General features: G+C 37.6%; 1 protein-coding gene across 1 annotated transcript in view; it reads left to right on the top strand.

Moving 5' to 3' along the window:
* The window catches only part of CDV3 (CDV3 homolog), a 23,383-nt gene extending 12,746 nt beyond the window's left edge, over positions 1–10,637 (top strand). Inside the window, exons 4-6 of the mRNA XM_019508711.1 lie at positions 7–102; positions 3,117–3,276; positions 4,612–10,637. Coding sequence (XP_019364256.1) covers positions 7–102; positions 3,117–3,276; positions 4,612–4,738 — 383 coding nt within the window. The 3' untranslated portion in view covers positions 4,739–10,637. The remainder of the gene's footprint in view (positions 1–6; positions 103–3,116; positions 3,277–4,611) is intronic.
* Positions 10,638–11,387: the final 750 nt, after the last annotated feature.

Raw genomic sequence — 11,387 nt, forward strand, 5'->3', positions numbered from 1 at the left:
AACCAGGAGACAACTGGGAGGAGACTGGAGGTGGTGCAGACCGATCATCTGGCCCTTGGAACAAGACTGCTCCAGCACAAGCACCTGTTGCTGAACCAGTTGGTAAATTGAATGTAGCTAATTCGTTAATCTGTAAAGTTATACTGACTTGGATTTTCTTCAGTCACAGGACATGTATACATGTGCCAGATGTCTGCTCTGACATGGGCTAATTTCATAGATTTCATAGACATTAGGGCTGGAAGGGACCTTGGGAGATCGAGTCCAGCCCCCTGCCCAAGGGGCAGGAAGTCAGCAGGGGTCATAGGAGACTCTTACCAGGAGTATGCAGCCCCCTCTTAAAGGGACAGAAAATCCTGTTACAGGGACCTTTAAAAGTCCACCTGTGAGAGCCTCTACCCCACACAGACAGATGGATTGGCGGAGATATTTAATCAAACTTTAAGGAAGTTAGGTGACAGGAGTAATTGGCATATGTTGGAACAGAATTGATTAACTGAGTCTACTGGACCATGCTAGTTAGTGCACTCCAGAGGCCTCTGTTCCGTGTATTCAGTATCCTCACACTTCAAGATGGTGGTGTAGGTGCTTGAACTAAAGTTTGGCTAATGAGCAGGATGCTGAGTACATATGATGCTGGGGTTGCTTTAATTAGAATGGCTCTCAGAGTCGCTCTAATTAAAGCAACTCCACCCCCTTCTATCCCCCTGAGCATATGTATAGATGCCCAAAAGGATTAGAAAGAACTGTGTCCCTTCCAGAATTCCCTCGGTGTTTTTATTTCTGTGATAACCTGATTCGGTCCGCATGGGCAGTTTTGTGCAATAGCAAACCTGGAAAACTGACTATGTGGTGGAAAAAGCAGAAATGGAGTAGACTACTGCCAGGTGTGCAAATGAACAAAAAATGCCTTTCTTTTTTCACACAAGGTAATTGTAGGGGTACTGTGGCAGCTTGTATTCTTTCAGATGTAAATCAGTAGTTTCCTGAACCCTTTTTAACTTACAGAAGTATGGTACATAACTGTACAAACTGATCTATAAGACTTGTGTGAACACAGCTAGTGTAATTTGGTCAGTTTTGGTAGTATCTGAAAGTGTTCATAGGGAGTTAATTGCACACAGTTATGTTTAAATGGGAAAAGTTATTTATATTTTTCCATTCCTCATGTCCAGAGTACTAATTGGGTAATGAGTGTCTATCTACCCTTTGCCCAGAAATTATCTTTTGGAATGCAGGTGGAGGAGACTGTTCTGATCTTGAGTAGAGGTAACACTTCCAGGGCATTTATACACGAACCTTTTTGTCCTGCTATGTACTGGAGTTCTGCTGCTTCAGAGCAGACTCGATTAATTATGTGAGCTGATGCAAACTGCACTGCACCATGTGCAGTTGTGTAAGTGGCGAAATGCGTGTCAGCGTGCAGAAAATGGCAGCGGTGTGCTTTTTAACTAAAGCACATTCTATGTGTTTTAGTTCAAAAGCAAGCCACTGCCATTTTCTCAGCGCTAATGTGCATTTTGCTGCTTATACAACTGCAAGCGATGCAGCACTGGGCACTTTTCAAAGCGCCTAGCGCTGTGGGGCTTGCATGTGTAAAATGCTCTTAAATACTAGTCTTTATCTAAGGTTCCTTAGTGGAGGTAACAAACTGTTTACCATCTCTTACCTTCCTCTCTCTACTTCCATTGAAAGCAAGCTGTCAGACATTACTTTGTGTCTCCTGTGACATTCATCTTCTCTGCATAAGCAGACATCTTATTTCTGCAGTATTATTTTTAAGGGAAAGAGTTGCCAGGGAAGGCAGCAGAAAGAAGCCTTAGTTTCCTTCAAAGTCAGTTTCTTTTAGCCCTTCCATAAGTAAGGCATGTTGGTGGTTGCAGTTCATAATTCTCAATTGAGTTTAGCTTTGTAGTCTACTTGGTTTTGTGACTGTTAACCAATAATGCTTAGCAGGACTGATACTAATCAGTAAAGAATTCGCTTAAGAGTTTGAATTTCTGCAAATGCAGACAGGTGGCTCTCCACAGTGGCACATACTCAGATATTTTTGACTCAAGCAGACCTCAGATGGAGGCACAAGGAGTGACAGATGGTTAGAGATGGACAGAAAACAGTTCACTTTTTCAGTCTTGTGAAGAACTGCACAGATTCAGCCTAATCAATCTGACTGCTGACTGATTTAAAGATGTGTAGTATGAATGTGGCTGTTGTTCACAAGTTACACGCTAAAATGCTGTCCGTACTTGCATGCACCTCCTGAGATTGCTACTGTACAGAAACTGTCAGCTATAATAGCTAAGGCTAAGGTTAGGTATTTCTTATTGATGATAAGATTGGGAGGTGGGGGGGGAAAGAATTCAAACATCTGATGTTCCTGCTTCATGGGAAGCTGTCTTTCCCTGATAGTTTTTGCTTGCAAACTTCTGAATTGCTAAAAACAGATTGCATCTAAGAATTTTTCAAGTAAATACAATTTTTATATGCCCTTTTAAATGAAATAAAACCATGGATTTTTTTTAAGTTGCTGGTATTCTAAAAGGCCTACCTTTTTAGGCTTGTAAGGCAAAATAAAACCAAAGATCCTTACGTTAGAAGGAAAAAGTTTTTGGGAATTGAATAACAGATTTAAAAATTCTTGTACTTAAGTTAGCCTAGAAATATTATAGCAGACAAATGCACTATTCCCTCAGTTAATCATTGTTATAATGCATTTTACATGCTGTTCTCTTTTAAGGCTGTAGACAGTCTCTTGGTCTTCCCCCCTTTTCGCCAATTTTAGTTGCACTGTAAACCTTAGTTAATAAGCTTTGTTTTTGGTTTTTTGTTTGTTTTTTTTTTTCTAATAGCAATTCATGTGAATCCTATCCAGTGGTTCTCTCTCTTTCAGGGTATGGGATGATGTATTGAAAGTATGCTTTGATTTAAAAAAAAAAAAGTATAATTGTACCTGTAATAGGATCTGAAATGAAGACTTAGAATATCTGACTATTAGAAGTAAATAATAAACAGATAAGAGTGTATTAAGCTAGAGCTTTAAAATAGCCAAATATGCATGAAGTAGGTTTAGGATAAGTTCAGAACTATACACTTCTCTAAAATGTCTCTATAATCAGTTACAGAAACTCCAGAACCAGTGCAATCTGGTGGTGTATACAGGCCACCTGGTGCCAGAGACAGCAAGCCACGGAGAGCACAACGAGGACCACCTGAGATCTATAGTGATACGCAGTTTCCATCATTGCAATCTACTGCTAAGCTTGTAGATAGTCGAAAGTAAGTATTTAATCATTTAAGATATGTATTTAAATTGCTTTCCCTTCTTGAATCAGAATCCTAATTCCTCATTCAAGAACAGACTATTAATTTCCACAGCACAGGGGAATCAAGAGCAGGAGTAACTCCAAAACATGGAGCGGACAAGTTATGTATAATACTGTATTTACTCAAGTACAAGGTGACCCCCCATAATTAGATTTTATATGTGGAAAATTCATAATTTTGTTATTATTTCCCAGATATAAAATCTAATTATTGTAGGCTTGACTTTAATTTCCCCCCTGAAATCTTCATCTTGTGTTTGAGTAAATACAGTAAACTTGGGAAGATGGCCATACCAGGTAGTTGCCATTTTCTTGGCCATCTTCCCTCTGTGTTTGGGGAATTGTGTAGATAAAATGCATCTGGTCTTGATGATAGCAATTTCCCTTGCGTATTGACAAATAAGGCTGCTCTGTGGTAGTTGTCAGTAGGAAGTCATAGCATAGTTTTTTAATGGAGCTGTACTGTCATGGGAGACTCCAGGAAAGGTGTAGAGGAATAGCACATGACTGATTATGACCTCTAGTCCATGAATCTTCCCACCTTGCCAAGGGGATGTCATAGTCCCTGGGTGACTAAGAAGACTACAAGCTCATGTTGTCAGGGTCCTGTCCCTCCCTTAAATATTTCCCATGTGGAAGGGCTAACTAGATCCATATTTCTAACTTGTTTACCCCTATCCTTTCTTGATATGGTGTTGATTTAGTATCAACTGAGTATAAACTTGCTTTCCATGATCTTGAGTGGTGCCTGCCAATTGAAGTATCGGTATCATCACAGCTGTTTAATATTGTTCAAATGTTAGGAAGACTTAATCTTCAAGGCTAGAATGAGAAATCTTGAATGTTACTTCAGAGTAGTACAGCATAGTAGATGTATCATATCCATTTCCATATCTTCTGACTGTTTCATGTTGCAATTGTCAGCCCTCTTTGGAGGGAGAAATGGAGTTCTCTTTTCAAGATCTTTTTTTTATTGAAGTGCTGTAGCACGGTATTGACCTATATTGCCTTTGTAGGATATACTATGCTGGAATGAACTTTAGAGAGACTAAGTTCTCAGTATAATCTGAATTTATAGTACAGAAAGGACAAGGGTTTGACTGTGGTCTGTACAAGAGTCTTTGTTTGGGGAATGTACGGATATCTTGTTCAGTCCAAATCCTTCATATGTTGCATATGTAGTGTTAACATTCTCATTTTGTTGGGATGGGGTGGAAGTTGGCTAGAAGCTCACAGTTCAGAAGTCCAGTGAATAAGACACTTACTGATTACATTTATTTTCCCTTAGGGATAAAGAAATGGAGAAGAGCTTTGAAGTAGTAAAACACAAAAGTAGAGGTAGGGATGAGGTCTCAAAAAACCAGGCACTTAAACTTCAGCTAGACAACCAGTATGCTGTGCTTGGGGATCAGTAGAGCTGCATACACATTACAATTAAGGAATGCCTTTTTGGTAACCCTCCTACTAAGGTAACTAAACTACAGCTAACGGCTATGACGAACATGCCATCTTATTTCTACTGGATCTACTGCAACAAATGCAGACTACTTTGACATAAGTGATTGGCTCTTCTGCACTATGGAAGCCTGATGTTTCAACTCCCCATTGGATATGGGGCAAATTAGTGTAAATGGTTGAACGAGTCATCAGTGTTCTTTAATTTCTCTGAAAAATATCTGCAGCCAGTGGTCATTTCCAAAATCTTTTTATGTTCAGATACTGAGCCTTCGTAAGGGTTGACTACCTCAGACTTGCTGCACTCATTGTGGACACCATGTGGATCACAACTTCTGGAAAAAAGAAGGTTCCAACTGTTATAGTGGCCATCTGAAACTTGAAACCAGCTCTACTGGATTCCTGTTAGAATTCCTGCAGAAGTCAGCCATTTGCTTCCAATTTGTTATAGATAACAAAGATTTTAAGTGACCTTAACGAGAAGCCTGTTTTGTTTTCCCACCCCCCTCCTGAGGAATCGTTTCATACGTACCCATAGCCTACTAAAGACTTCTGGAGCATACCACTTGCAAACTATTTGAGTATAGTAAAAAGCTGTAGTTTGTTTACCTTTTTAGACAGCTGTACTGAAGTAACTGCAAAGCAAATTAAAACTCGGATTCAGAATTGAGGAATGATGGGTTTGAATGGTCTGTTTGCATTAGCCATTTTCAGTTGTGCATTTAAGCATTTTCTATTTTCCTCCATGCACACAATGCCTTCCCTGTCTGGTATCAAACTGCAGTGTATTTAAGTGACAATGTGAAACATGTTAGTAGTGATATAAGTTGTTCTGTTTTGTTTTGTTTTGTTTTTGCTTTCATTTGTTTTTATTAATCTTGGTTTTTGTAACTAGGTCTTATCTCTCTCACTCCCTCCCACCTCCCTGAGGCACTAGGACTTCAGGCTGTGATTTAATGGGCACGTAAATGCCTATACTCCCACTATAGTCTCCAGAACTTAATCTAAAAAATAAGTGCGAGATCCTTGGCAGTAACATTATTAGCCTCTAGATACATTCTCTCCTAATGTCATAAAAGTAACCGCTGTCTGACGAACCCTGTCTCGTATTGGAAAGCTGCAGTTATTGATGGGAGGATAGCTATAAGCCTACAGCAACTTCATTTCTTCTTGCTGCTTCTGATCAGCTTTTTAACTATTCCAGGCAAAGATCCTAGATACAGTACTTCAAGTGGCACTTTCTCAGTTGCAAGGAGCTTAGTAATAATGGAAGCTGTAAAATTTCTAGCCAGTTCTGTTACTGAATTTAGTGGAGATTGACAAAATAGCGCTTCTGTATCAGAACTGTAGGTTATTATCCAGTAACTTCAATTCATTGAATGGAAGTAACAACCACCAAGTGTCTTGTTGTAGGCCACCTTTCTCTTGCTTTGCTAAACTGTTATTACATTAGAAACAAGGGGTTATGGAGAGTGGTGGTTAAACACTAGGTTTCTCAATGGGAATGCCAAAAGCAGGGCCTCCAGAGTTGCCAATAATCAAATGAACAAGGGAGTACAACAGTCTCTTTATTGATGTGCAGAAACTGCAAGGTCTGTTACCTTTGATTAATGACTGACTTGTTTAAAGTCCAATTCTTTTGAAGCTGATAAGAATTTGCTCTTAACTTCAAAAAGAGCAAGGGCTTAACCTGGTGTCTCCTTTCCGTGGAATAGAACTGGCCATGTTCTTACAGAGTTAACTTCCTCAGTAAAATTTCTAAACTAGCAAGCTCTGAGTAGAGGGCTCAAAAGATGTTTTTAAAACCTGAAGACTTGGGAAATCATCTGAAGTAGATTTACACTGAGACTGTTGGACTGTGAGCCATATATCTTCCTTGAAAGCATGCTTTTGCCAACAGCACATTTTGTTTGGTTTGTAACTGAAGAACTGTGTGGAATTTGTGGTAAATGGATGTGTTGCACTGAATTGGAAGTTGAAATATTAAGCCCCAACACTTTCTTCACCTTTGAAATTTTTATAGAAAGATTTGAAATTGTTAATGCACACAAATCAAGTTTTAATATGTTGTATGATGGGTAGATGAAACTGTCCATTGTACCACTTTGAAGTCTTGGGCACAATTTTGGCAATGCAAGAAAACCCTGTAACAACGCTTCCAAATATAATAAATGGAAATACACATGGATCCTGGAGTCTAATGAATCATTATCTCTAGTTCTACCTTACCTGTGCAGCGCATATTCAAGTACAGGGTAACTGTAATACTTTAGGACTTTTATATTGGGGTTTGTAATCAAGTTCAAGCCACCCCAGTAAAGCCAAGTTCGTAGGTCCTAGAAATGCACGTTACTGTATGGCCTTCATACAGTGAGGTTTAGCTATCACTGAAGACATTTCTCTTGATAACACTCCCATTTAGTTCTTACCTTAAATTCTGTGGATGCTGAGATTGCCAGTATCTGAAGATTAAGTGGGATTTTTTTTTTTTTACTTGAGTGTCACTTATTCAACCTAAGAGGGCATAACAATGGAAATTTGCTACTGCTCATTCTGTGCATGGAGGTCTCTAGACTGTTCCTGACTATCACAAATTTAGAGTTGCTTATACATAGACTATCTCACTCTATTCCTTTGAGGTATGAAAGGGCTGTTGTAATCAAAATGAGTTGTATATTCCAGTGTGTAGAGTATCTTTGCAAAACTAGTCATCTAAATTTTCTTTAGGTACTTAGTTTAAATACTGCTTTTAGGGGGTCAACCAAAGTACCAATTCATCTTTGTTTTAATATAATGGATAGTATTTTAAACACGCATTCTTTGAAGACTTGAGCATGTTGACTTTGTTTGGGTCCCAGTGCAGTGAACTTCAGATAGCTTGGTTTTCGGGGTTTTTTTGCTATATTCACTTTAAATGCATTGTTTTACACCTACACATAACTGCTAAATGACATTTGAAGCTTTACTTTATAAATTAAAGCATACTCTAAACATTGTTCGGTGAAATCTAGTTATGCAACTTCAAGAAAATCCTCACTTGTAAATGTACCTCTTTCTTTATGTAGGTCATTTACTGACTTCTAGTTAAAAAGCTTGCAAATGTCCAGTAATTTTAAGGAAGAGGTGTAAGACATCACTTTATAGAACACCTGTAGAACCTCTGAATACCCTGAAACTGACACACAGGAGAATGGTTTGGAATACAGTTCTTGGTGGTAGCTCATATAATTAAAAACTGAATGGTAAAATTGCTAAAATCTAGTAATTGGAATGGAAAATATATTATCAAAATTTTACAAATTTGAATTCCCAAGACACTGGGTGCAGGAATTTGGTGCCTGTGCCAGAGTTAATTCCATCACGTGTAGAGCAGCATTTGTATTTCATTGGGCCTGGACTACTCATGCTTGTCATCAATCCAAAAGTATAAAAAGGATACTGTCACCTAACTGTGGCCATGTGCAATGCTTCTGTTTTCTGGTGTTTGGTAGCTGGCTTTATTAGCCTTGTCCAAGGGTAAATGTCCTCAATTTTTTTTTAAAATGAATCTGTTATAAGCAGTTCATTTAAGTGTTGAGTAGGGGTGCTCTTTTTGTGCAGACTGGCTTCATATTGAATTGTATGTTCTGTAGTTCATGGAAGTTCTTGCATTCTAGGCTGAGATTTCTAGCTCAGCTGACTTTCTTGGGCTGCTCAGAGTTTGACAGCAAGAAAAGCCCCTTGTGTGGGGTTTGGCTTATAATTACAAAGCAACATATCTGTTAGACGGAAGGATTTTAAACTTGCTTGATTCTTTGCCGAAGTGCCATAACTAGAGGGTAGTGGTACAGTCTTTGCCAGACTACTAAAATTTGAAATAATTAAGAAGGGGCTTTTAATAAGTTACTTCCTGTTACCTCTTTATTAGTGAAAACCATTAAAAAATATAATAAATACATCACTTTACACGTGATAGTCCTTCTGTTAGAAACAATTGAATCTTACAACCAGATGTCTAGGATCTTTAAACAAGTGTTTTGATGTGAGCACAAACTATTATTTTGAACATCCCTGTTCTAAGTCTAGCAAACTGCAGGATGTCTTGTTACAAGTCTTTCTGAAATTATGAGTTAGACTTAAGGTTGGCAATTTTGCTATAAAAATCAGTTTTATCTGTGGGAGAGAGAAGCAAGGGAAAGGAGTCTTAATTGGGTAGGTGCTAGTAAACCTCAGTAAATTTCAGCCTTCTAAAATGAGTGCGTTATAGAACAACACTCATTTGATATTAAAGATGAAAAATCTTGCTTGGTGGGGTGAGATAAATATGAAAACAAATTTTAAAAACAAAATGTTTAAAGTAGAAGTTAAAAGTCAAAGATGATGTTTAGCATAGAAGTAAGTAATGAAGTAAGCTTTGAACCTGATGTGAGAGATGCATTTGTTGTAGCAGATGCCAAAATTGGCAGCATGACGTTCAAAAATCCAGTATCAACTTGGTTAAGAATAGATGCCATGTATTAAAAAAACTAATTTTGCTTATCAGTTACTGGTACTGTTATAGTGTACTCAGGCATAGGAAGGATTTGATAAAGGGGAAAGACTAGGAAGACTACTCAACCTACAGCACTTGAAAAATAAAGTATGTAAGTAATGGATAGTGTCATATGTACACTGTGGAAAAAGGTGAGTTGGCTGATAGAGAATGCCACAGAGATGCAGAGCATTGCATTTGCTAGTCGAAGGTGACTCCTAAAGTGCAAATTAGAGCCAAGAAAGTTTGAAAGCCAGTAGAATAGAGAAAATCTAAGCTTAAATTGAAATCGCTTTCTACAGAGATAGTGGAATTGCTATCAGTGTAGGTCTCAGTAATTGGCTCCCACAGCTGTTTTGAGTGAATTAGGATAGTGCCAAGATAACAAGATAAATTAGTCCTTTTTCATGATGAAATAAGTTGTAAGAGATCAAAGTTCTAAAAAGTTAAATATTTTTCCTCCAGAATTAATTTGGTAAAAAAGTGGGACTGATTCATAGTATTGTGAAGATGTCCATGCGTTTCCTTTTTTGACAGAAGCAATCTCTGATATGCTGATTGTATTTTTATATGCAATTGCTCAGGTACAATGTGTTGTAGCAAGATAGGTGAGGTCACAGTGGATTACTTGGCTATAATATGGACATTTTTTAAAGTACGAAAAATTTAAATGCTCAAAAATAATAATGTATCCAAGATTTTTGATACTGAAGTTCTAATCCAAATCAAACAAGTACAAGTGATGAAGTATGTTCTGTAGTAAAGGCACAGGACTGAGAAGCAGGTCTGGTACTCTTTTTAAGTTCTTCCATTGACTTGTTGTGCAGACATGGGCAAATGATTTACTCTTGCTGTGCCTCAGTTTCCCCAGTTCTAAAGAGATAATACTTCCCTACCTCACAGGGGTGTTGTGAGGTTTAACTCATGCTTTGCAAAGTGCTTTGAGATCCTCTGATGGAAGGTGCTATTGAAGTGCAAAATACAAAAAATGAATAGGCTGAGTGCTGTTGGCTGATTTGATTTATAATAAAACATTCAAATTAGTTTTCATTAAAGTATTTTAATACTACTTTAGGGAAATCTTATATCTGCAAAAGTAATATACATTCTATTATATTATTTAAGTATATGGGATCATATAACTACAGACTGTATTATAATGCATATGTGGAAGGGGCATAGTTAAACATTCAACCTTTATTTGGCATTTCCTGATCTTGTGATTAACTGTGCAGCCCTAACATTGTATTAACACTTTTTTGGTTTGCATGGATTATATTTAAAATCAATCTTGTTCTATTTTGTAAACCCCATGACTGAAATAAACTTCTGATCACACTGTTGTTTAATACCTATCTTTTATCATTTGGCTGTCTCTCAAAATATGTTTGAGCAATGAGAACCTAGTAGTGATGATGCCAATGAATTCACAAGATTGTCTTACTTCCCACTACAAGCAAGCAATTGGCATTATTGTTCTACCTTCTTTTTCCTTTTTTTTTTCTCCCACTCATGGTACATAAAAAAAAAAAAAAATGCTGCTTTACCCTGAAAAGGCTTAAAATCTGATTTCAAGAAAAAAGAATATATTAGTAAGATGGAAGAAGGGAGAATAACGTAGCAGCAGTAACACTTGGTTATTTGTTGGGGAAGTATTTGTGAAAAGTTGAGGAGAGGCTCAGGAGGTAAGCCACAAGCATGAGAAGAAAGCAGGGAATATGGTGCAGGACAGTTCTTGTGGAAGAACAAGTGGAAAATGGAACATATACCAGTGTAACTCAAATGAAGCTGTAAGAGCCTGAAGATCAGGGAGTGAAGTTGAAAAGTGATTACCATAAAAATGCTAGCAAGATGTGTCTGAAGTCTACCTGCCACTAACTCACTGCATCTAAAAATGGGCTGTTCATAAATGGAGTCTTTAATGATTTATACTTCTGATGGGAAGATATAGTATATTTCCATACTTCAAAAAACTATATAACAGTTACTTCAAATGAAATTCTTGACTGTGGCAGATGAGTCTTGAAGTAGGAGTGATGACCTTTGCAATTGTTTCATCTGTTAGTATGATAGCAGATAATTTTTTTCTTGCAGCACTG

Source organism: Gavialis gangeticus, unplaced genomic scaffold (assembly GCF_001723915.1).
Source record: "Gavialis gangeticus isolate Ggan-Ray unplaced genomic scaffold, GavGan_comp1, whole genome shotgun sequence".
Taxonomy (NCBI): domain Eukaryota; kingdom Metazoa; phylum Chordata; order Crocodylia; family Gavialidae; genus Gavialis; species Gavialis gangeticus.